The sequence below is a fragment of the Melanerpes formicivorus genome, unplaced genomic scaffold (assembly GCF_026170545.1).
Source record: "Melanerpes formicivorus ecotype bairdi unplaced genomic scaffold, bMelFor1.0.p_v2 SCAF_8, whole genome shotgun sequence".
Taxonomy (NCBI): domain Eukaryota; kingdom Metazoa; phylum Chordata; class Aves; order Piciformes; family Picidae; genus Melanerpes; species Melanerpes formicivorus.
Genome location: NW_027142360.1, coordinates 23,896,479 through 23,918,084, shown reverse-complemented (window position 1 = coordinate 23,918,084; position 21,606 = coordinate 23,896,479). Strand labels below are relative to the sequence as shown.

The 21,606-nt window shown below is 43.4% G+C and overlaps 1 protein-coding gene across 5 annotated transcripts in view; it reads left to right on the top strand.

Moving 5' to 3' along the window:
• NR1H4 (nuclear receptor subfamily 1 group H member 4) overlaps positions 1-21,235 on the top strand; it is a 45,967-nt gene extending 24,732 nt beyond the window's left edge. For 4 of the 5 annotated variants that reach the window (XM_068142734.1, XM_068142733.1, XM_068142736.1 and 1 more), the window contains 6 exons: positions 3,889-4,022; positions 4,521-4,619; positions 6,066-6,165; positions 8,251-8,397; positions 17,920-18,033; positions 20,208-21,235. In XM_068142734.1, coding sequence (XP_067998835.1) covers positions 3,889-4,022; positions 4,521-4,619; positions 6,066-6,165; positions 8,251-8,397; positions 17,920-18,033; positions 20,208-20,446 — 833 coding nt within the window. In that variant the 3' untranslated portion in view covers positions 20,447-21,235. The remainder of the gene's footprint in view (positions 1-3,888; positions 4,023-4,520; positions 4,620-6,065; positions 6,166-8,250; positions 8,398-17,919; positions 18,034-20,207) is intronic. The other variant, XM_068142737.1, reaches the window with a different exon arrangement.
• The last annotated feature ends 371 nt before the right edge of the window (positions 21,236-21,606 follow it).

Below are 21,606 nucleotides of genomic sequence, written 5' to 3'. Positions count from 1 at the left end.
ACTGCTGCTAGCAGGAAGTTTCTGTGGACTTGCCAAGCATGCATTCCCAGACCTCACCCAGCAATCAGGCAAAGCCAGCTAAGGGCTAGCCCTTTTTTATGGCCATATTAGCTCTTCTCATTGCACTATAGATTTTACTGCCTTGCATATAGGCACATAGGTAGAACTATTTCCAGAAATGAAGTTGGAGGTATTCAAGAAACGCATGCACATAGCACTCTGGAACATTGTTTAATGGCAATGATGATCTTAGGTTGGTGGTAGGAGTCAGTGATCTTGGAGGTTTTTTCCAACTGAAACAATTCTATGATGGGCTTCAATAACGTTTCATATTAAAGCAGTTCACAGGATGTAAGAGTTTGGTAGGGACACAGAGATCATCAAGTCCAACCCCCCTGCCATAGCAGGACCACACAATCTAGCTCAGGTCACAGAGGAATGCATCCAGACAACCTTGAAAGTGTCCAGAGAAGGAGACTCCACAACCTCTCTGGGAAGCCTCTTCTAGTACTTTGTGACCCTTACAGTAAAGAAGTTCCCCCTTGTGTTGAGGTGGAACCTCCTGTGCTGCAGCTTACATCCATTACTCCTTCAGATTGACAACTTATAGAGTTCATTAAGCTTCACACATTTAAAACTCCATTGTGAGTCAAATTTTGGTCAATCCATTGTTTCTGCAAGTGGGCCCCTGAAAACAGCCTGCAACCCTCTGCTCTCCTGCCTTCCATGAACAAGGCTACCATTTATTTTTCATGATGGCTCCAATCATTTTAGCATCCACATGTGTGAAGCCAATTTAGGTTCATACAGGAAATTAATCTACTTGGAATTTTTAATATACTTCTATCCCTCAGTCTGATCAGGAGCTGCTATATTATCTGTTGGTTTTGCTAGAAACAATAAGCTCCATTGAGAAACAATAATCTCCATCCATGTTTGGGATGCAGTGCCAGCATAAGGGAATTAATCTTTCATTCTGCAAATTGAACAGGCTCCCAAGATCCAGAGAGATGATATATTCTCATGCACTACATAAACACATGAGCAGGCACTGCCACTGTGATGACAGCACTCAATGTCTCCCTAAGTGGCAGAAGAAAATAACTCCCCTCTGGTGCTGATTCCCGGATCCATTGTCCCGGGTTTTGAGGGGTTCAAAATAGCCTGAGTGACTCAGTACAACAGAAAAACAACCCACCAGCAACAACAACAAAAAATAGGTCAGTGTAAATAATACTGACTGGGCCCACATGAAACTTTTAAGCCGGCCCTATCGTGTTCCCAAACTGGCAGATGTGAAACAAAAGCCAGTGAGGGCCACCGCCATCTGACTCTGTGTCTGCAATGGAAACGCTGCCTGTCTTGTGTTGCTCATGACTTAACCATAAGCATGCTCTAACACACTGCAATGAGGATGTTTGGCAAGGTGCTGTTTAATGGCTTTTAAGTGGGAGTGTGCTGCATAATTGCTTTCAGTTCAAGGCAATCCAGGACAGTAAAACACTAAGCTTCTAGTACTGTGGAGCATTTATTTGCAAAAGTAAAGCAGCTTGGGGAATAAAAGGTTACCTTGAACTTTGTTTCACTTACTCATTTTGTAGGATTGCAATTGCAAGGTCTGGGGCTGCTGGAGGGTTCCCCCCCTGAACAGGAGGTAAAATCTTATAAATATTTATGGCATGGTTGCTCAGCAAAACTCTTCCTGCCCCTTTATAAATAAACCACAGACAGATCAAAATTACTAAGCATTTCTTTTAGTCACTTGCTGGAGAGAGTTCTGGAGCACAAGCCCTGTGAGGAGAGGCTGGGGGTATTTAGCCTGGAGAAGAAGAGGCTCAGGGGAGACCTTATTGCTCTCTACAACTACCTTAAAGGAGGTTGTAGCCAGGTGGGGGTTGGTCTCTTTTCCCAGGCAACCAGCACCAGAACAAGAGGACACAGTCTCAAGGTGCACCAGAGGAGGTTTAGGCTTGAGGTGAGGAGAAAGTTCTTCACAGAAAGAGTAATTGGCCACTGGAATGTGCTGCCCAGGGAGGTGGTGGAGTCACCACCCCTGGAGGTGTTCAGAACAGGATTGGATGAGGCACTTGAAGCCACAGTTGAGTTGTTATGAGGTATTGGGTGATAGGTTGGACTTGCTGATCTCTTGGGTCTTTTCCAACCTTATTGATTCTGTGATTCTATATAAACTACAGCTTTTGGGGGGGTGAAATGTTTACCTAGGGAAGACCCAGGTTCTGCCACCCTTCCAGGAAGGTAATATGCATTTACTACCAATTGAAACCTATGTCTAGGGTAAAACAAGCAAACAACAAAGTCTTGTCTCTCTCATGAGTTTTCCAGCGAACTCAAACAGACCCAGAACAAGATGAAAGGGTACTACACAGCAGCAGGAAGCATGGAGGATGGGGGAGAGGGGTTTACTGCTTAAGACAAATGTAAACCAAATTTTTCCCTAGGAGGTAGTAGACCAATTACTAAACTGCTAGAAAGCAGTGCAGGTCCATTATTGCCACCCAAGGATGCACTGAACAATTTAGAGAAAGGTCTCTAGGATGCTGTGCGGCAGCACAAATGACATGGCTCGATCCCAATTTATTATCTCCATCATTGCCATCCCCCTACTCCCCCTTCCTTTCAAGGTATTCTTTGCAGGTCTTATTTTAATCATGTAAATTTCCTCTCCTCTCAGTGGTTCAGGTAGGTTATTTTATATAGGGGCTTAAACAGGAAATTAAAGACATTCACAACGCAAGTCACTGTTTTCATGGTATCTTCCTCTCCCATCGCATCCTCCCAGAATGAGCCTCTTCTCCTGCTCTGCATTTTCAAAGGTGAAGAATGGGAAGGATTCTTGAAAGAAGCTCAAAAAATAAATTAAAAAAGGGGAAAAAAAAGGCAGGAAAATCTCCTGTGCTGATAAGTTTATTTTTAGATGAATACTTAGCTGTTTGCTTTTTCATTTGGGCCTCCTGGCTTTATTCCACAGCTTGTAGAGGGTACCTATCGTCCCTTTCTTTTGTTAGCACAAGCAAATTGCTAGTTTTTATGACATCCACACAGGGATGCTGCCTGGTTCAAGGTACTGAAATATAGCCTAGAACAAACAAACAAAAAAACACCCCCAAATGTAAAACTCCTTTTGTTAGGGCAGGTGAGATCCTGTATTAAAGCCAAGGCTTTATTCAGTTCTCTAATACAAAGAAATGCAAACCAGCAAGACCAACTGGGTAACATTTTCAATGGATTAATTTAGAGGTACATTTGCCAGCCTGAGTTCCTTCTGAGCCTAAATTTCCAGCTGTTGATCTGTATGGTGGCACTTTAACAGTTAAAGCTTTGGAGTCCTCTCTCCTGAGTGAAGTTTCTGTGTGGCTTTAAGACTGCTGAACACATGCAGTGCCCCCTGTGTAAGAGCAAGGGCGCCTTGATTTCTGCTTTGGATCAAGCAAGGAGCACTCTTGATGACAGTTTTCCAGTTGATCCCATTTATTGAGCTTCGGTTTGGGTTTCAGAGCACATGAAGGAGTTTTCTTTGGGATGAAACTAAACCAAAAGCACACTCCAGCACACTCCTGTTGCTACCTTTAAGATCAGAGCTGGTCCAAAGCAAGCCCCCTGACATGCTCACTGTGTGGATGCTGGATCACAAGTATCAACTGGCTTGCTTTGCAGTTGGGTTCCTGCTGGGCTAGACTACTCATTAGTGTGTACTTAGTGTATCTCATTAAACTCACACCCCAAGATAATGCCATCTTCAGGAACTGGTCTGCAGAGGTAAGTGAGTTTGTTAGTGTAAAGGGCATTCCTGGGCATGTTTGCATACTTATTTAGGGCCTGAAGCATATATATAAGTCTAATTGCCTTTTCTTGTATTCTGTGTTCTAGGTCTGTTAACAGAAATACAATGCAAGTCCAAAAGGCTAAGGAAAAATGTGAAACAGCCCCCAGATCAAACAGTCAATGAAGATAATGAAGGCCATGATATGAAGCAAGTGACATCTACAACTAAAATGTGTAGGGTAAGAAAATTCTTATGACAGTGATGTTTGAGGTAAATGTGGCTAGTGAATAGAGAGTATTTGCAAACTCTCTGGAGCTGCCTTTATTCATTAAAACCCCTGTCTCTCACCAAGGTAAGGAAATATCTTGAATATAGAAGTAGTTCTAGTATTTTTAGTCCAAACTCACTAAAGCACCTATAACAGCCATAAAGTATTTATTTCTGTGATAGGTAAGTCAGCTATATATCACAGATGGTGAAGTGGATACTAAAGTTTGATAATGCCTTGTTGTTTGCTAAACATTTCTTTAATGATAAACCATACAAGCTCATGCAGTTTAGAAGCATTCTTCACCTCTCCTCTGTACACTCCTGTAGAAATCCTTGACTAGCAAACCTCTTATCTGCTTGGTCTCCAAGTGTGGGACATAGCTGTAAGGCTTTTGCCTAAAGAAAGAGATGTTAGGTCATTTCTGTGACTGCATTTCATGATGGGCTTTTGTTTTTGTCAGTATAGGAGAAAGTAGAATTTACCCCAGAACAGCAGAGTCTTCTTGACTACATCATGGACTCATACAGCAAACAACAAATACCACAGGAGGTGTCAAAAAAACTAGTAAGTACGTTGATTAGTTTTTTGAGATGGGGATAATGAAGCAGAGGATTACACAGCAGAAAATATTTGTACTCAGCATAAGCAGGTGTGGCAAGTATCACAGGATCACCAAGGTTGGAAGAGACCTCAAAGATCATCAAGTCCAACCTGTCACCACAGACCTCATGACTAGACCATGGCGCCAAGTGCCATGTCAAATCCCCTCTTGAGCACCTCCAGTGATGGTGACTCCATCACCCCCCTGGGCAGCACATTCTAATGGCAAATGACTCTCTCAGTGAAGAACTTTCTCCTCACCTCCAGCCTAAACTTCCCCTGGCGCACCTTGAGACTGTGTCCTCTTGTTCTGGTGCTGGTTGCATGGGAGAAGAGACCAACCACCTCCTGGCTACAACCTCCCTTCAGGTAGTTGTAGAGAGCAAGAAGGTCTCCCCTGAGCCTCCTCTTCTCCAGGCTAAACAATCCCAGCTCCCTCAGCCTCTCCTCGTAGTAGAGCAAGCTACGAGTAAAAGCTTACAGCGGTACAGTACAATGAGTTCCACTTGCAGCTAAGCTTCCTTTCTACAAAGACACCTTAAAAGTATTTCTTTTAATGTAAATTCTAAACATTTTCCAGATTTGGATTTCTGTTTTATCCTCTCACCTTTTGCTCTCTACCTTCTAGGAATTCTATGTTAATTTTTTTCCTTTAAGAGGGAAAGTGGAATGAGCTAAAAGGTTGAGAAACAGGAAGAGGAGGAAAAAGGTTTACAAGAGAGAGGTTTTCTCTTTCTCTACAGAACTAGCATGTTCAATCTTAAAAATAAACCAAAAACAACTGTAGAGAATAATTTCTGAAGCCATCAACTTTGACAACTGAAAGGAATTCACTTGCAGAGTGGGAGCTGAAAAATCCATAACTGTTTAGTGGAACTTCGACTATTCCATGATTCCATGAACTTATTTCCATGGGAGGCTGTGGAGGTCAAAGGCAAAATACATCTTAAAAAGGGAAATAAACTAATGGATAGGAAGAGTTTTGGTTACTGTTCTGGAGCTAGGAGTTCTATGTGTACCATAAGTGCTTAAATCATTAATTGCTGGACATGATGCTGAAAGTGAGGCAGTTATTCCAGCATGGTAGTTTTAGGCTGTGCCTAAGAAAATTTAGATTGTAGTTTTGCTTGTAAATTGAGCTTCATTTGCTTCCACCTGAGCTACTCTGGAAATATGATTTTGGGGGTGTGTGTGATAATTTTAACCCACCACACAGAGGAAAGGATGCTGTCTGCTTCTTTTACTTATGCTGCCTTACAAAATATCTAGTTTTGACAACCACTGGAGACAAAACACAGTGCTAGATGGACTGCTTGCCTGATCCAGTCTAATAACTCTTGCATTTTATGTCCCTAAAAGTGAAGTAACAACAAATATTAACAGGTTTTGTTTGGTTTGCCTTTTTAACAGTTACAAGAGGAATTCAGTGCTGAAGGAAATTTTCTCATCTTGACAGAAATGGCTACCAGTCACGTTCAGGTTCTTGTGGAATTCACTAAAAAACTCCCAGGTATGTCTCACGTGTTGGGGCAGAAGCTGTTATTGCCAAGTGTGCCTGCCTTTCTCTGGCCATTTGGCAATGGTTCTGTGCAGTTTGAAGACTGTATAAAAATGCCTCCTCCTCTGACACATGCACATTCTTCAGACACTCTCTAAAGAAAAGGAGCTTTGTGCTCAGAGGAATGACATGTTGAATAATTCAGATTCTCTCCTCTGAGATGTGGCACTCTTTGCCTATCAACAAACAAAATGCTCAGAGAAAGGTTTGGGTCACTTAGAGAGGATTTCTTTTCATGTATCACTGCAATGCCAAACAGTCTGCTTCTAAATTACCACTACCACTTACTTGACTCTGCATCATGTGCATTCATACTTTCCTAGCAAAATCATAGAATTGTTAGGGTTGGAAGGGACCTCAAGGATCATCCAGTTCCAACCCCCCTGCCATGGGCAGGGACACCTCACACTAGATCAGGTTGCTCACAGCCACATCCAGCCTGGCCTTAAAAACCTCCAGGGATGAGGCTTCCACCACCTCCCTGTGGTGGAACCTGTTCCAGTGTCTCACCACCCTTGTGGGGAAGAACTTCTTCCTGACATCCAATCTGAATCTACCCATTTCTATTTTTTGTTCCATTCCCCCTAGTTCTATCACTCCCTGACAGCCTAAAAAGTCCCTCCCCAGCTTTCTTGTAGCCCCCTTCAGATACTGGAAGGCCACAATTAGGTCTGCTCGGAGCCTTCTCTTCTCCAGACTGAACAACTTCAACTTTCTCAGTCTGTCCTCACAGGAGAGGTGCTCCAGCCCTCTGATCATCCTCGTGGCCCTTCATGACAGCCACATGACAGCCACTGGATTGTGAGCCCTAAATAAGAACTTTCCCTACTTAGTGGCACCAATCTTATGGTCCTTGCATGGTGTGTTATGGACAGCTACAGAAAATCTGAGTTTATCATTAGTATTACCTCCCAAGTTGATGTTGCCTTGAGTGAACCCTGGGCATGGTACAGGCTCCTTGGAATTAAAGAAGGTGCATTGTAGTGCTTAGCTGTGTGATGTTGTTTATCTGGCATTCCCATCATATGGACCCTTCCTCTGTGTGTTACAGGCTTGCCTCAAAACTCAGCACTTCAGTTGTAACTGCATTTTTTTTTACACTGACTAGGATGCTGGTGTGCAGGAAATGAAGGCAGGAGTTTTGTAGTTGTATAATCTATTATTGAAGGTGTTGATGTACAGTACAACTGGCAGAATTTATCACCTTTTTATCTTTTATTCTCTGCTTTATCTTTTTCTGTGCTTTCTCACAGAATCAGAGCATGAGTATAAAGTAGGGACCTCCACTGAGAGGTATGGGGAGAGCTTCCCATGAGCTTTAGCTCCTCATTCTCCTTCAGAGGAGCAGCTGTGTATTCCCACAAGTTACCGAAAATCTCCTGATTTCTTCAGTGAGTTTTAGTCTTTCCCTTCTAAAAAGAGATATGCATATTTAAAACAGAGCAGGAAGCCTGTAAAATAGTACATTAGTCCAAAGGCAAGGTGAAGCATTTCAAATTCCATGCTTCAAATCCCTCTCTTTGCCCTCAGAGCATGGGAAGAGCTGAACACAGCTCTGCAGTGGGAAAGTCATCTAGACAGCTTTGGTGGAAACATGCTAGGTAATGTTTGGGAGCGGCATCAGGCTAGACAAAATCCCCACTATTGGTTATGCTATGCCACTAGATTCTGCTTATGATGTTCCACAAACACTGAAGTGAAAGTCTAATTCTAATAAACTTCAGTGAGGGTCAAATCTCTGTCAAGGCCAGGTTGGATGAGGACTTAAGCAACCTGATCCAGGGAAAGGTGTCCCTGCCCATGGTAGGGGATTTGGAACTAGATGACATTTAAGGTCCCTTCCAACCTAAACCATTCTATGATATTATGAATTCTCTGGAATCTGAGTTTCAAATTTCACAGCACTTGGCAACCCTCCTGACATCGACATCAAAGTTACCTGCATGTGTGGTACCTCATGTGAAAGAACTAACTCGAGGACAGAAAACAGCCAGGACCTTTCCCTTGCTGCCTGCCTTACCCCTAATATCCCCACAGGCTTCCAAACCCTTGATCATGAAGATCAGATTGCTTTGCTGAAGGGCTCAGCAGTAGAAGCCATGTTCCTCCGTTCAGCTGAGATCTTCAGCAAGAAACTTCCTTCAGGACATACTGTCCTTTTAGAAGAAAGAATTCGCAATAGTGGTGAGTACCTTGTCCCAGGAGGAAAAAGCCAGACCACACCAGCGCACTTCTGTGTCAGTATCTTGCCCTTGGGAAGCTAGTAAAATTGTTTATTAGCAATGAAATACTTTTATCTGAATGCTGTTCTTTGTATTATCTAGAGCAAATCTAACTCAGCCTTGAGTCTAAAGGTCGCAAGGTAAAGGTTTATTCATAAATACATGGCAAGAACTGTGAATAACTCTGTATCAAATAAACCCAGTGCAAGTCTCTCAGTGGATAAGCATGGAAGAATGATGAAGAAATGCCACCATTTCAAATTATCCAATATTTATGCTTTCAAAAGCAATCTATGTCAGAAGGAAATAATAACAATATGATATTCAAGATGTTACTGGAGATGATTGAAAGGAACCACCTATTCTTAGGGTCAGTTTGCTAACATTGAATCAGACTGCACAAGGTGCAGAGAAGAATTATAAGCATGACATGCTCATAGTTTCATAGAATGGGCTGGCTTGGAAGGGACTTTAAAGAGCATCTAGTTCTAACCCCCTCACTGTGGGCAGGGACACCTTCCATTAGATCAAGTTGCTCTAGGGAGGGGGCATCCACAACCTCCCTGAGCAACCTGTTCCAGTGTCTAAAGAATTTCTGTCCTAATATCCAGTCTAAATGTACCCTTCTCAACTTTCAATCCATTCCCACTCGCCCTTTCACAACAAGCCCTTGTCAAATGTCCCTCCCCAGCTTTCTTGAAGGCCCCCTTCAGGTACTGGAAGCTCTCCCCAGACCCTTTTGTTCTCCAGGCTGAACAGCCCCAGCTCTCTCAGCCTGTCCCCATAGGGGTGGTGGTGCAGCCCTCTGATCATCTTCATGGCCCTCCTCTGGACATTTTCTTCTGCTTAAAGTCGTTTAAAAGCTCAGTGGCTATGATAAATTCTACTGGTACTAGACATAAAATTTAGTAATTATGAAAGGCCAAACAGGGCTGGAGATTGCTTGTTCCTTAAGCAGGCAAAGCTGTGTTTTGCACTGCTGTATATTCTTGATGCTCCACTGATGCAGTACTGAATGTTTTTTCTTTTTCTGTGTGGATCATCAAACTTCATCCAAGCCTCAGGTACCTATCATTCAAAATTCAAGTGTAATAACAGTTCTGAATCAGAACACAGAATTAACCAGGTTGGAAAAGACCTTCGAGATCATTGAGTCCACCCTATCACCCAACACCATCTAATCAACTAAACCATGGCACCAAGCACCCCATCCAGTCTCTTCCTAAACCCCTCCAGTGATGGTGACTCCACCACCTCCCTGGGCAGCACATTCCAATGGCAAATCTCTTTCTGTGAAGAATTTCTTCCTAGCATCCAGCCTAAACCTCCCCTGGCACAGCTTGAGACTGTCCTCTTGTTCTGTTGCTGGTTGTCTGGGAGAAGAGATCAACCTCCACCTGGCTACAACCTCCCTTCAGGTAGCTGTAGATGGCAATAAGGTTTCCTCTGAGCCTCCTCTTTCTCCAGCTCAACCCCAGCTCCCTCAGCCTCTCCTCATGGTGCTTGTGGTCCAGTTCTGCCAAGAAAGCCAGAGATATTTCCTGGAAACTGTAATCAGTTGTCATGGATCCAAATGTCCTCATTAAGAGACTGTTTGTTTTCTTTTTAACTGAATTATAACCTAATTTCTTGCTAAAAATAGCTCTTAGAGAAATCAATCCATATGAATGCAGATTACTGAAGCTTCTCTCCTCTTTTTTAAATATATCCTAAGACTAAAAAGTGTAAAATCTATACTAAAACTAAAAGACATGCTAAGACTAAAAGACTAAGTGCAGCAAACTGAAATACTCTGCAAAGATGAGAGAGCAGCAGAGGAAATGCAGTGAGAATGAAGTGGGAGTTCAGAAATTAAGTTTCTGGATAAAGAATGACGAAGCAGCTCCTAGTGAGGTCCTAAGCACTGTCAGGCCATCAGCCATAAACTATTGTTGTTCATCAGAACCTCTGTCCACAGGGTTTTTCTTAAGATGCAGAGAAATGTCTGAATGTCACATCAGCCCTACTGTCAAACCTTGATGTCTGTATCCACAAAATCAGGGAGGGTGGTAGGGAATCCTGCCTAAAAGTCATGAGCTGTCCAGGGCTCCTGTCACCTGCCGCCATGTTCAGTTAGAAGCTGCTCTCATCTATTAATATTTATGTCTTCAGCAGACTGATTGTGTGGAAGAGATACTTTTATTATGTTTTTTCCTGATAACAAAGCCAGAGATCTGGTGGAGATGACCTTTGAGCGTTGGCAGTATTCATTTTTATTCTCATGCTGATGAGGTGTGTTTTTATGGAGCACATTATTCAAGTCCTGGTGTGTCTCAGTGACTGCCTTTGTTGGTGCCCTTATGGTCTGTCACAGAATCAGTCAGGGTTGGAAGGGACCACAAGGATCATCTAGTTCCAACCCCCCTGCCATGGGCAGGGACACCCCACACTACATCAGGCTGGTCAGAGCCTCATCCAGCCTGGGCTTAAGCACCTCCAGGGATGGGGCCTCAACCACCTCCCTGGACAACCCATTCCAGGGCTTCACCACTCTCATGGGGAAGAACTTCTTCCTCATGTCCAGCCTGAATCTCCCCACCTCCACCTTCATTCCGTTCCCCCTAGTCCTATCACTACCTGAGATCCTGAGAAGTCCTTCCCCAACCTTCCTGTAGGCCCCCTTCAGATACTGGAAGACCATAATAAGGTCACCTTGGAGCCTTCTTTTCTCCAGACTGAACCACCCCAACTCTTTCAGTCTGTCCTCATAGGAGAGGTGCTCCAGCCCTCTGCTCATCCTCATGGCACTTTCTCCATAAGGTGTTACAGAAATTCTTTCACTATCTGCTCCTGAGACTGAAATCCTCTCCTCCTCACTCTTAACAGTGAGAATTCATGAGAAATACAGACATTTTATTTCATGTTAGTGAAAGCTTGTGCCACTTACTCATCTTATTTGCTGCTTCACTACACATACACCACATTGTGACTGATTGACTCCTTCTGGGAAAACTGGTAATTTAATGCTTAATTTCTTTCTGCTATTTTGAAAGCAGAATTTCCTCATTAGCAAGCAGCTCAATATTTTAAAACACATTGCTGAGATACTGTATGTATTCTCAGGGAGCATTTATAGCTTGCTTTCCTAAGGTCACTGCCTTTCAGTAATCACAAGGAGACAGATTTTTATTTCAGCCTTTAATTCTACTGATTTTGGTGTTGGGGAATAAGATGCTAGCTGATATGGACAAAACCAGAAGGATCTGGGCCAAATTTTTCAGTTGGCAGCAAGATAGATGACATTGTGAAATACATTGGTGTCTTCCTGGCTGGGTTGCAGGTGCTGAAGTACAGTGAGATCCAAGGGGAGTGGGGAAATAGCCACAATTTTGAAGCACTGGCAAAAGGCCACCACTTTCCCTTATATGTGAATCAAGTTCCTATTGATTTGGACAAGAGACTCCTGCAACCAAAGGCAAAATTTGACACCAGAACATTGGATGCCTAACCACTTCCACTGCCTTTGGCTTTTAGTATTCGATTATAGCCCCATTGTGCTGGGGTTTGTGCAGAGAAACAAAATGTACTGGTCTTCCCTGCAGAATCTGAAGTGTCTAACCCCACCAGGGATGGGGAATCCATCACTACCCTGGGGTGCCTGGGCCAGGCCATGAAAACCCTCAAGGAGAAGAAATTGTTCAACCTAAACCTCTTCTGGGGTAACCTGAGACTGTTACCTCTAGTCCTGTCACTTGTTCCTTGGGAGAAGAGGCTGACCCCCACCTGGCTCCAGCCTTTCAGGGAGCTGTAGAGAGCCAGAATGTCTGCTCTCAGCCTCCTTTTCTCCAAGCTGAACAACCCCAGGTCCCTTAGCTGCTCCTCACAAGACTTGTGATCTAGACTTTTTGCCACCTTTGTTGTCCTTCTCTGGACCCACTCCAGTGCCTCAATGTCTGTCTTGGAGTGAGTGGCCCAAACTGAACCCAGGATCTGAGGTTCAGCCTCACCAGTGCCCATTACAGGGGTATGATCCCTGTCCGGGTCCTGCTGTCCATACCATTGCTGCTCCAAGCCAGTGTGCTGGTATTCTTCTTGGCCACCAGGGCACACACTGCTCATCTTTAGCTGCTGTCCACCAAGCCCCTCAAAGTCCTTTTCCCCATGGCAGTGACGTGCATCCACGTGGGAGGAGACAGTCACCATCCTATGACCTGACCCAAAACTGACACACTGCCCAAATCGCTTAGACATTAGGAACACTTTGAATTGAAGAGGATAGGAAAGAGCTTTTCTGTTCCTGTTCAGTGCTCCACAGTCTACCACACTGAGTTAGCCAGAGCTACCCTCTTGAATCACAAAGATGTTAAAAGTGTTCAACTCAGGAACAGATGTCAGGGGGACCAATCTCTTTTCTCCTGCATAACTTTATGTAGCCTTGACCTGCTTCAAGACAGTGCAGATGCTGCTGCTGTGTGCCTCACTTGTCTCCTGACTGCAGGCACTTAGTCCACCACCATTTGCATCCTCCTTGCAGATTTAGTTTGCTTGCAGCTGTTTGTTGGTTTGGGGTTTTTTAAACCAAGGTTTCTTTGCTGGCAATGATGGTTTCACAGTGGCTTTTGAGAAGATGGAGTTTTGCTGTCCAGATTCTGAGCTCTCCCTTGCACGTGCTAACTTCTCACTGAAGTTGTTCATTTAACATCTGCAAGATGATGACAGAGGAGAGGTGACACACATTTGCTATGGTGTATCTTCTCCACTGGCTAGATTTCCCTCCTTTTAGGGTGAGTTTGGTCAGTGTTTAAAGGGCCACTGAGGCATTTGAATAGCTTAAAAGAGAGAGCTCATAAGCATTATGTAAAGTAGTTCTGGTAGATGAAACACAGTGAAAGATAATTAATTTTGGAGTAATTAATATTATTTTTTTTCATAAACCAGCTACTAATGCATGCTTGGTTTCATCTCCACTGGCACCTCTTTATCAAGAAAAAGAGATCTCTTTATCCATATTAATCAGGCAGTGCTGGTTACTCTTAATTAGTACTTACTCTCAAGCTTTCTTCTTGCAATAGATTAATATATTCAGTTTCACAAACAGCCAAATAAGAAGAGAGAATACTGCCTCAAAAACAAGATGGCAATGCTGACAATACATTAAAATCACAGCAAACCACATTAAAAAAAGGAGTATCTGTTCCAGGATTACATTAACCAGATAATTATTTATGGCCTGAAACCACAAACCTCCTGAAAGCAAATCAGCTTAAATTCAAAGGGAAATAATAGGAACAAAAGCCTAAAAAAAGGCCAAGTCTAAACCAATGCTGTGTTTTAAGCTACAGATGGGCATGAAACTGTGGCAAGAAGTGAGGGATGCTGAATGAATGATGCTCAAGGGTTTAAATCTGCACCACTGTAATGCTGCAAAGTAAAGCTGGGGCTTCCTATTGACCGTGCTGGATTTTCCAGCCAGTCATGCACTAACATAGTGAAATCAACTGAATGACTTCAAGTTTATTCTGCAGATGAGAGAGTTGGGCTGGTGGCTACGTAGAAATCTGTGTAATTCAGAATGATAGATAATGAAGCAGGACAGAGGGCCATGCTCTCATTGCCATAAAGCTGTGTGAAACAAAGGTTTTGAAACCTTCTTGATAACAATTAAGGAGGCACCATTAACACTGACCAGGAAGCTCTGCAGGACTGTGTAGGTCCTTTGATCTAAATACAGAGGATTAAGCAGAGCTAATTCCTCTGTTCTCGGTGAGGCCAGAAACATAGCTTTATCTATTTAGTGGGGTGGGGTTTTTTCCCCCCACTTTTGGAGTATGATTTGTAATAATGATTTTGAAAAGCCACACAACTCATTTCTCCATCAGCCTTTCCAGTTATGAGCACCGAATCACCTTGAATTCTTTTTCAGATAACAAGAATTGAAGTGACAACTCTCTTGTACAGTAGATAAGGAGAGAGGAAAAAAAAAAAGAAAGGGGGGGGGGGGGAGGAAAGCAAGAACTATAAACATCTGTTTCCTGCTTCTTTTTGCTTTCTAGTGGAGCTTATTAAATCCCAACTCGAGTGTTTTCAATCGCATTAGAAAACAGCCCCCTCTTGTGATAGAATGGTCTCTCTAACATGCACACAGGGAAACTCCAGCACAGATGGGATAAGGGCAAAACTAATAACTTTGAAAGAAATAATAATCCATCATCCTATCTTAAAAATGGCTAATTTTGCATGGGTTTGGTCATTATATTGGCATATACTTGTTTAAAGATTTCAAAGTTGTGGTCTCTCTAGTAGAAGGAGGAGAATAGAATAGCATGAACCAGGTTCAAAAAGATCTTTGAGATCATCGAGTCCAACCTATCACCCAACACCATCTAATCAACTAAACCATGGCACCAAGTGCCCCATCCAGTCTCTTCCTAAACACCTTCAGTGATGGTGACTCCACCACCTCCCTGGGCAGCACATTCCAATGGCCAATCTCTCTTTCTATGAAGAACTTCTTCCTCACCTCCAGCCTAAACCTCCCCTGGCACAGCTTGAGACTGTGTTCTCTTGTTCTGGTGCTACAGCCTCCCTTCAGGAAGTTGTAGACAGCAATAAGGGTCTCCTCTGAGCCTCCTCTTCTCCAGGCTAAGTAAATTAGCTGTGCTGCTGAAATATCCCTTTTTACTTCACTACTTCTGCTTTGTTTTATTTCTCTGTTTGGAATATAGTAATGCAGAGAAACCCTCTGCTGGGATTACATCTGCTTCTCTACTCACCCATCCATGCTTTAGCAGCTTAATGCTGGCTTATTAGCTTCTGGGGCGAGGACTGTTGTGCTGCATGCTTACACAGCACCTGAACCAGTAAGGGCCTGAAGGAGTTATTCCACACCCTGCGCACCAGCATCATTTTCATCCCACTTCTGCTACACTCAACAATAGGACTTGAGGAGCATTGTGGCCAGCAAAACAATGATTCATCTGGTTTAAAACTAACCTGACACCCCCACCCCCCCAAAAAAAGAGAAGAAAAAAAAACAGCTCATGTACATGAGAAGGTGCCGGTCTCTTTTTGGTGGTGCCCAGTGATAGGACAAGGAACAATGCATATAAGCTTGAGGTACAGGAAGTTCCATGGAAACAGGAGGAAGAATTATTTAGCTTTGAGGGTGACAGAACACTGGAACAGGCTGCCCAGGGGGGTTGTGGAGTCTCCCTCTTTGGAGAGATTAAAAACCTGCCTGGATGAGTTCCTGTGTGACCTGGTCTAGGTGATCCTGCTTTGGCAGAGGGGGTGGACTAGATGATCTCTCGAGGTCCCTTCCAGACCCTGCCATTCTGTGCTTCTGTAAGCTGGAGCACAGGAGTGTCTATCTTGAAATGATGAGAAACTTCTTCACTGTGAGAGTGCTGCAGCACTGGAGCAGGCTGCCCAGACAGGTTGTGGAGTCTCCTTCCCTGGAGAGTTTCAAAACCCACCTGGATGTCTTCTTGCACAGCCTGCCCGAAGTGATCCTGCTTTGGCAGGGGGGTTGGATTAGATGATCTTTGGAGGTCCCTTCCAACCCCTAACATTCTGTGGTTCTGTGAGAAACAAATAATGGGAGTCTTAGTCACAGTTCACTTCCTCTTGTTTCCTGTCTGCTGCCAAGATGATCATGCCCAGAAGCACAATACCTTGCACAGAGACTTCTAAAAATATCCACTTTGTCTTGGTGTTTTCTCATGTCATTGCTGAGCTATTCACATCCATGAAAGAAATTCATTTGCCTTGCTTTAGGGCTCAACTAGGCTCATTTTCCCTCCCTTTTTTCTGGATTAATGCAAACTTTGAGACTTTGGTGTGTTCTATGTACATTGTTCCTTACATGTGCCATATTGCAAGGCACTTTGGCATTTAAAACTGCCTGAGGGAGAGGAGCAGTTCCCCAAAAATAGTTAAAACTGATGACCAGCAGCATAAACCTTGTAGGACTTCTGATGCTGTGACTATTGTCTGCTGTGTATAAACCTCCAGCTGTGCTACTCATTTCCATAAGATGACCTGATTCACACCATATATATCTGCTGAACCTACTTGGACTCTCCTCAGTAGTGTTGAACTTGCTACAAAAACAAGATTTGTGGCTTGTGATCTGAAATGAACAGAGGCTGGTCCTGTCACATGCTTGAACACATCATTCAGCCACAAAATAAACCACACCCTGCAACCCGTCCTTTCACTGTTGGAACACATAACTATTCCACTTATTGAAGTTAACTTCTCACTGTCTGTTTCACAGCTAAATCAAGTGACTTTGTTTCCCTTTTTTTTTTCTTTTTGAGTTCCACCTTGTGAGTTTCATTTTGAATTCCCCCTCCTGGAGGCACTCCAAGCCTCCCTGGTCCTAGACTTCAGCTTTGTGTTGCATACAGCATTCAAAGCTGTATGACATCATGGAGTTTTCACATGAAGTTATAGAAAGGCTTCTCTTTGAACAACCTCAGAGTAAAAGGACAGGAAATCCTATGGCACTCATCTGTGGGAACAGAGGAGGCTGCCATCCTTGCAGCCAAGGAGGGCCAAAGGGCTCTTGCTACAGAGCCACTGGTCTGGATGTCTACACTTTGCTGATGCCACTGTGACAAGTGACAAGCAGCTGTTGTCAACACTCCAGTGCCTGCTCTGAGTGACACACACCATTTAAAAAAAGTATGTCACAGGACCTACTTCTCTCTTACACCAAAAAGCAGAATGGAGCACATCTGTAATTTAAGGCTAAGTAAGAACATCGTGATCTGATGACAAAGTCAGTCAGAGGAAGCCCCACTGGCATGATAAACCCCAAAGGGTTTTGCTGATGGTGAGAGAATCACATGATCCCACTCTTAAACTCGTCTGGGTTTTATTAATTCATGTCTCCATATTTTACAGTATGGTATTTTATGCTATAAGGTAGTTGTAGATGCAAGCAAGTTGGTCTTGGACTACAGGTAAACCTAGATCTAGCTAAAGTTTCAGGCTACATAAAAGGAGCAATGAAGTGTCTTTATGGAGATAACTGAAGGAACTGCCTAAGGCAGTTTGCTGCAGGGTTGAGTTAGGCTAGGATTAAACCATGCACCCCTGAGAGATTCCCATACGTCTACTGTAGGGAACAGGGGGACTGCTTCACAAACTGTGCATCCTGGAATCACAAGACAGCTTGAATTTCAGCAGACAGAAGAACACGTATGAGATTTGTCCTGAAGAGCGAGATGGACAATCTTGTAGAGGAAAAGGAATTGCTTAAAAGGAGACTTGGAAACCATGCAAAAAAACCAATGCCAGCACTTGCCAGTTTCTACTTTGAGCTGGAAAATAGGAACATTCCTGCACTTTTATGACTATCTTGCAATTGATTTGTGCAGTAAATTTGTCCCACCACAACAGCCAAAGCTTCAAATACTGAATGATTACTCTGTGGCAATAAACCAGATTATTCCAATAGTCAGAAAAAAATACTGTAACTTTTCTTTTCCCCTCACAGGTATCTCAGATGAATTCATAATTCCTATGTTTAACTTTTATAAAAGCATTGGAGAGCTGAAGATGACACAAGAAGAATATGCACTGCTCACAGCCATAGTTATTCTGTCTCCAGGTAACTTCTAATCTAAAATTAAATGGTATACTGGTTGTGGGGGGGAGCATGAAGAGTGTGACCTGACACTTGTAAAAACCTACATTCTAAAACTATCTGAAGGGAGGTTGTAGCCAGGTGGGGGTTGGTCTCTTCTCTCAGGCAACCAGCACCAGAACAAGAGGACACAGTCTCAAGCTGCACCAGGGGAGGTTTAGGCTGGATGTTAGGAAGAAGTTCTTCACAGAAAGAGAGATTGGCCATTGGAATGGGCTGCCCAGGGAGGTGGTGGAGTCACCATCACTGGAGGTGTTTAGGAAGAAGCTGGATGGGGTGCATGGTGCCATGGTTGAGTTGATTAGATGGTGTTGGGTGATAGGTTGGACTCGATGATCTTGAAGGTCTTTTCCAACCAGGTTAATTCTATTCCATTCTACTCCTCCTACTAAAGAGAACACAACTTTGAAATCTCTAAACAAGTATATGCCAATATACTGAACAAACCCATGCAAAATTAGCCATTTATTTTTGTGCTTAATCAATGTAATCAATTTTTAAACTGGAAATCAGGTACATCAATCCAAACTCCAGCTGTCCTGACACACCATCTGGTTTTGCACACAAGAGGAAAGAAAAGGTGCCTAAATTCCCTGCTTAAAAAGCAAAACTGTTATCTCTTCATGGCTGAGCATGATTGTCTTCCTCCTTCAGAAAATCCTAGCTGGCATTTTCTCATGACAGACTATTATGGGATGTCATATTTTTGGAGGCAAAATGGGAAACTCTAGAACTTAGAGTACAGAATGGCAATGAAGGTCTTCAGCCTTTACTGAATCAGCTGCCAAGAGCAGAAGGATGATAGCAAGTCATCCTTGTGACTATGAAGTGATGAAAACTGACCAGAAATCTCTGCACAATAGGATCTCAGCCCTGATTACCTGCCTCCCCCCCCAAAAAACACCCACCAAACAAACAAAACAAAACCTGTGACAACACAAAACTAACTCTACCTGCAAAATATGGAGACATTGTGTAGTGCCTCAAATAAACTATCAGACTATCATAGGAATGGAAGAAGAGAAGCCCTGATGCTTGAAAGAAAGGCAGACACTGAGGTTTTATTTCATGCAAATGGTGAAGCAATTCTTCACTCATTGAATCAGTGTGGCTTACAAAATCTGTTTACACCAAACATTTCAGGGACCAAAGCCCTGATTCTTCTCTTGCCCTCCTTCTCCAGATACCTGAACATTTACTTCCATATGAACAGAATAAAAAGATAGTTCTTTTCTGACAGAGAAATTTTGTCTGAGGATCACAGAATGAACAGAATGGCTTAGGTTGGATGGGACCTTCAGAGATCATCTACTTCCATCTCCCTGCCATGGGCAGAGATGCTTCTCAACTAGACCTGGTTGCTCAAGGCCTTGAACCCCTACAGAGAGGAGGCATCCACAATCACTCTGGTCAACCTATTCCAGAGTCTCACCACCCTTGTACTGAAGAACTGTTTCCCAAGATTCAGTCTAAACCCACTCTCACCCATCTTAAAACCATTCCCCCTTGACCTATTGCTAGACACCCATATGAAAAGTCCCTCTCCAGCCTTCCTGTAGGCTCCCATCAAGTACTGGAAGGCATGTCTATGGTCTCACAGGGTCTTTATTTCTGCAGGCTGAACAACCCCAGCTCTCTCAGCCTATTCTCATAGCATAGGTGCCCCAGCCCTTGGATCACATTTGTGGCACTCCTCTGGGCTCTGGATGAAGAGTCTTGATTTCTCTCTGATGACCTGCATGTACAGTCTATTGGACAAACCCCAGTTGTACTGCATCTCCAAGATCATTAGCAATGCTCCTCAGTTGTTGCAATGCATTGCAGGATATACTGAGGTGCAGAACTCCATTGGGAGGTGATGATACAATACCAGAGGAAAAATTCCAAGTGAAAAACCCTCAGTGTCTGGAAAAGTTGAAAGATTTCTTTAGCTAGAAGAGGGAAGCTTACATGAAAACTCCAAGCCAAAATACAATGTAAAGCATTTTTATTCCCTCTTAATTTGAAAATGGCTATTCTTGGTAGTGCTCAGTGTAAGTGTTTGAATACTTTTATAACCATTTAACAGTGTAAAGCATTTCCATTGTATCAGAGCCTATATTTGCTAATTGATTCTTTTCTTTTCATGCCATAACCAGATCGACAATACATAAAGGACAGAGAGTCTGTGGAAAGGCTTCAAGAACCCCTGCTGGATATTCTCCAGAAATGCTGCAAACTTCACCACCCAGACAACCCTCAACACTTTGCCTGTCTCCTGGGCCGTCTCCCCGAACTACGGACATTTAACCATCACCACGCAGAGATGCTGATGTCCTGGAGAGTGAATGATCACAAATTCACTCCTCTTCTCTGTGAGATCTGGGATGTGCAGTGATCAATGCCTTTTATTTCATTTTGGGGAGAAATGCCTTCTTAAAGGACCATGTAGCATTTGTTTTCATAGGGGGGAAAAAAAATATCCCACAGTACACTAAGTTTTCTTTACTACCTTTTTATAGAAACATGCCAAGGGTTCAAGACAGTAATTTTATTCACCATCCACAGAACACTGTAGAGCTAACAGATCTTCAGTATAACTTTATTTATATTCTCTGATCAGAAAGAGTTCACCAGCTCCTCAGAGGCACCCTGTTCATTCCTGCTGTAATTAAGTCAACTGCAGTTACTGTTCTTCCTGAGAAACAGGGAAATGTGGGTTTCCATTCATATTTTCCCATTGTGGCCTCCATTAAAGAATATATTGCAGATATTTACCAGTAATAAACCAGCTGAAATGGTTCATGCCATAGTCATTTGCTGTTCAACTGTGAAATGTGTTCACTTAAGATGACCTGGGGATGCTGGTTGACAGCCAGCTGAATATGAGCCAGCAGTGTTTTCAGGTGGCCAAGAAGGCCATCAGCATCCTGGCCTGGATCAGGAACAGTTTGCCCAGCAGTACCAGGGAAGCGATCATGCCCCTGTGCTCAGCACTGGACCCCATCGCAAAATCATCTAAGTGCCATATTTTGTGTTCAGTTTTGCACTGCTCGCTACAAGAAGGATGGTGAGGTGCTGGAGCATGTCCAGAGAAGGGCAACAAAGCTGGTAAAGGGTCTGGGGACAAGTCTTATGAGGAGCAGCTGAGGGAACTGAGGTTGTTTAGCCTGGAGAAAAGGAGGCTGAGGGGAACTCATTGCTCTCTACAACTACCTGAAAGGAGGTTGTAGTGGGGGGGGGGGGAGAGGAGGGGGGGCAGTCCCTTTGCCCTAGTCTCAGGTGATAGAATGAGAGGAAATGGACTGAAATTGTGCCAGGGAAGGTTTAGATTGGATATCAGGAAAATTTTCTATACTGAAAGAGTGGTGAGGCACTGGAACAGGCTGCACAGGGAGCTAGTGGAGTCACTGTCTCTGGAGGTGTTGAAGAAACATGTGGACATGGCACTTTGGGACATGGTTTAATGGCCATGGTTGGTCTTAAGTTGATGGTTGGGCTCCACAATCTTAGAGCTCTGTCTTTTCCAACGACAACAAATCTGTGATTCCAAGATGT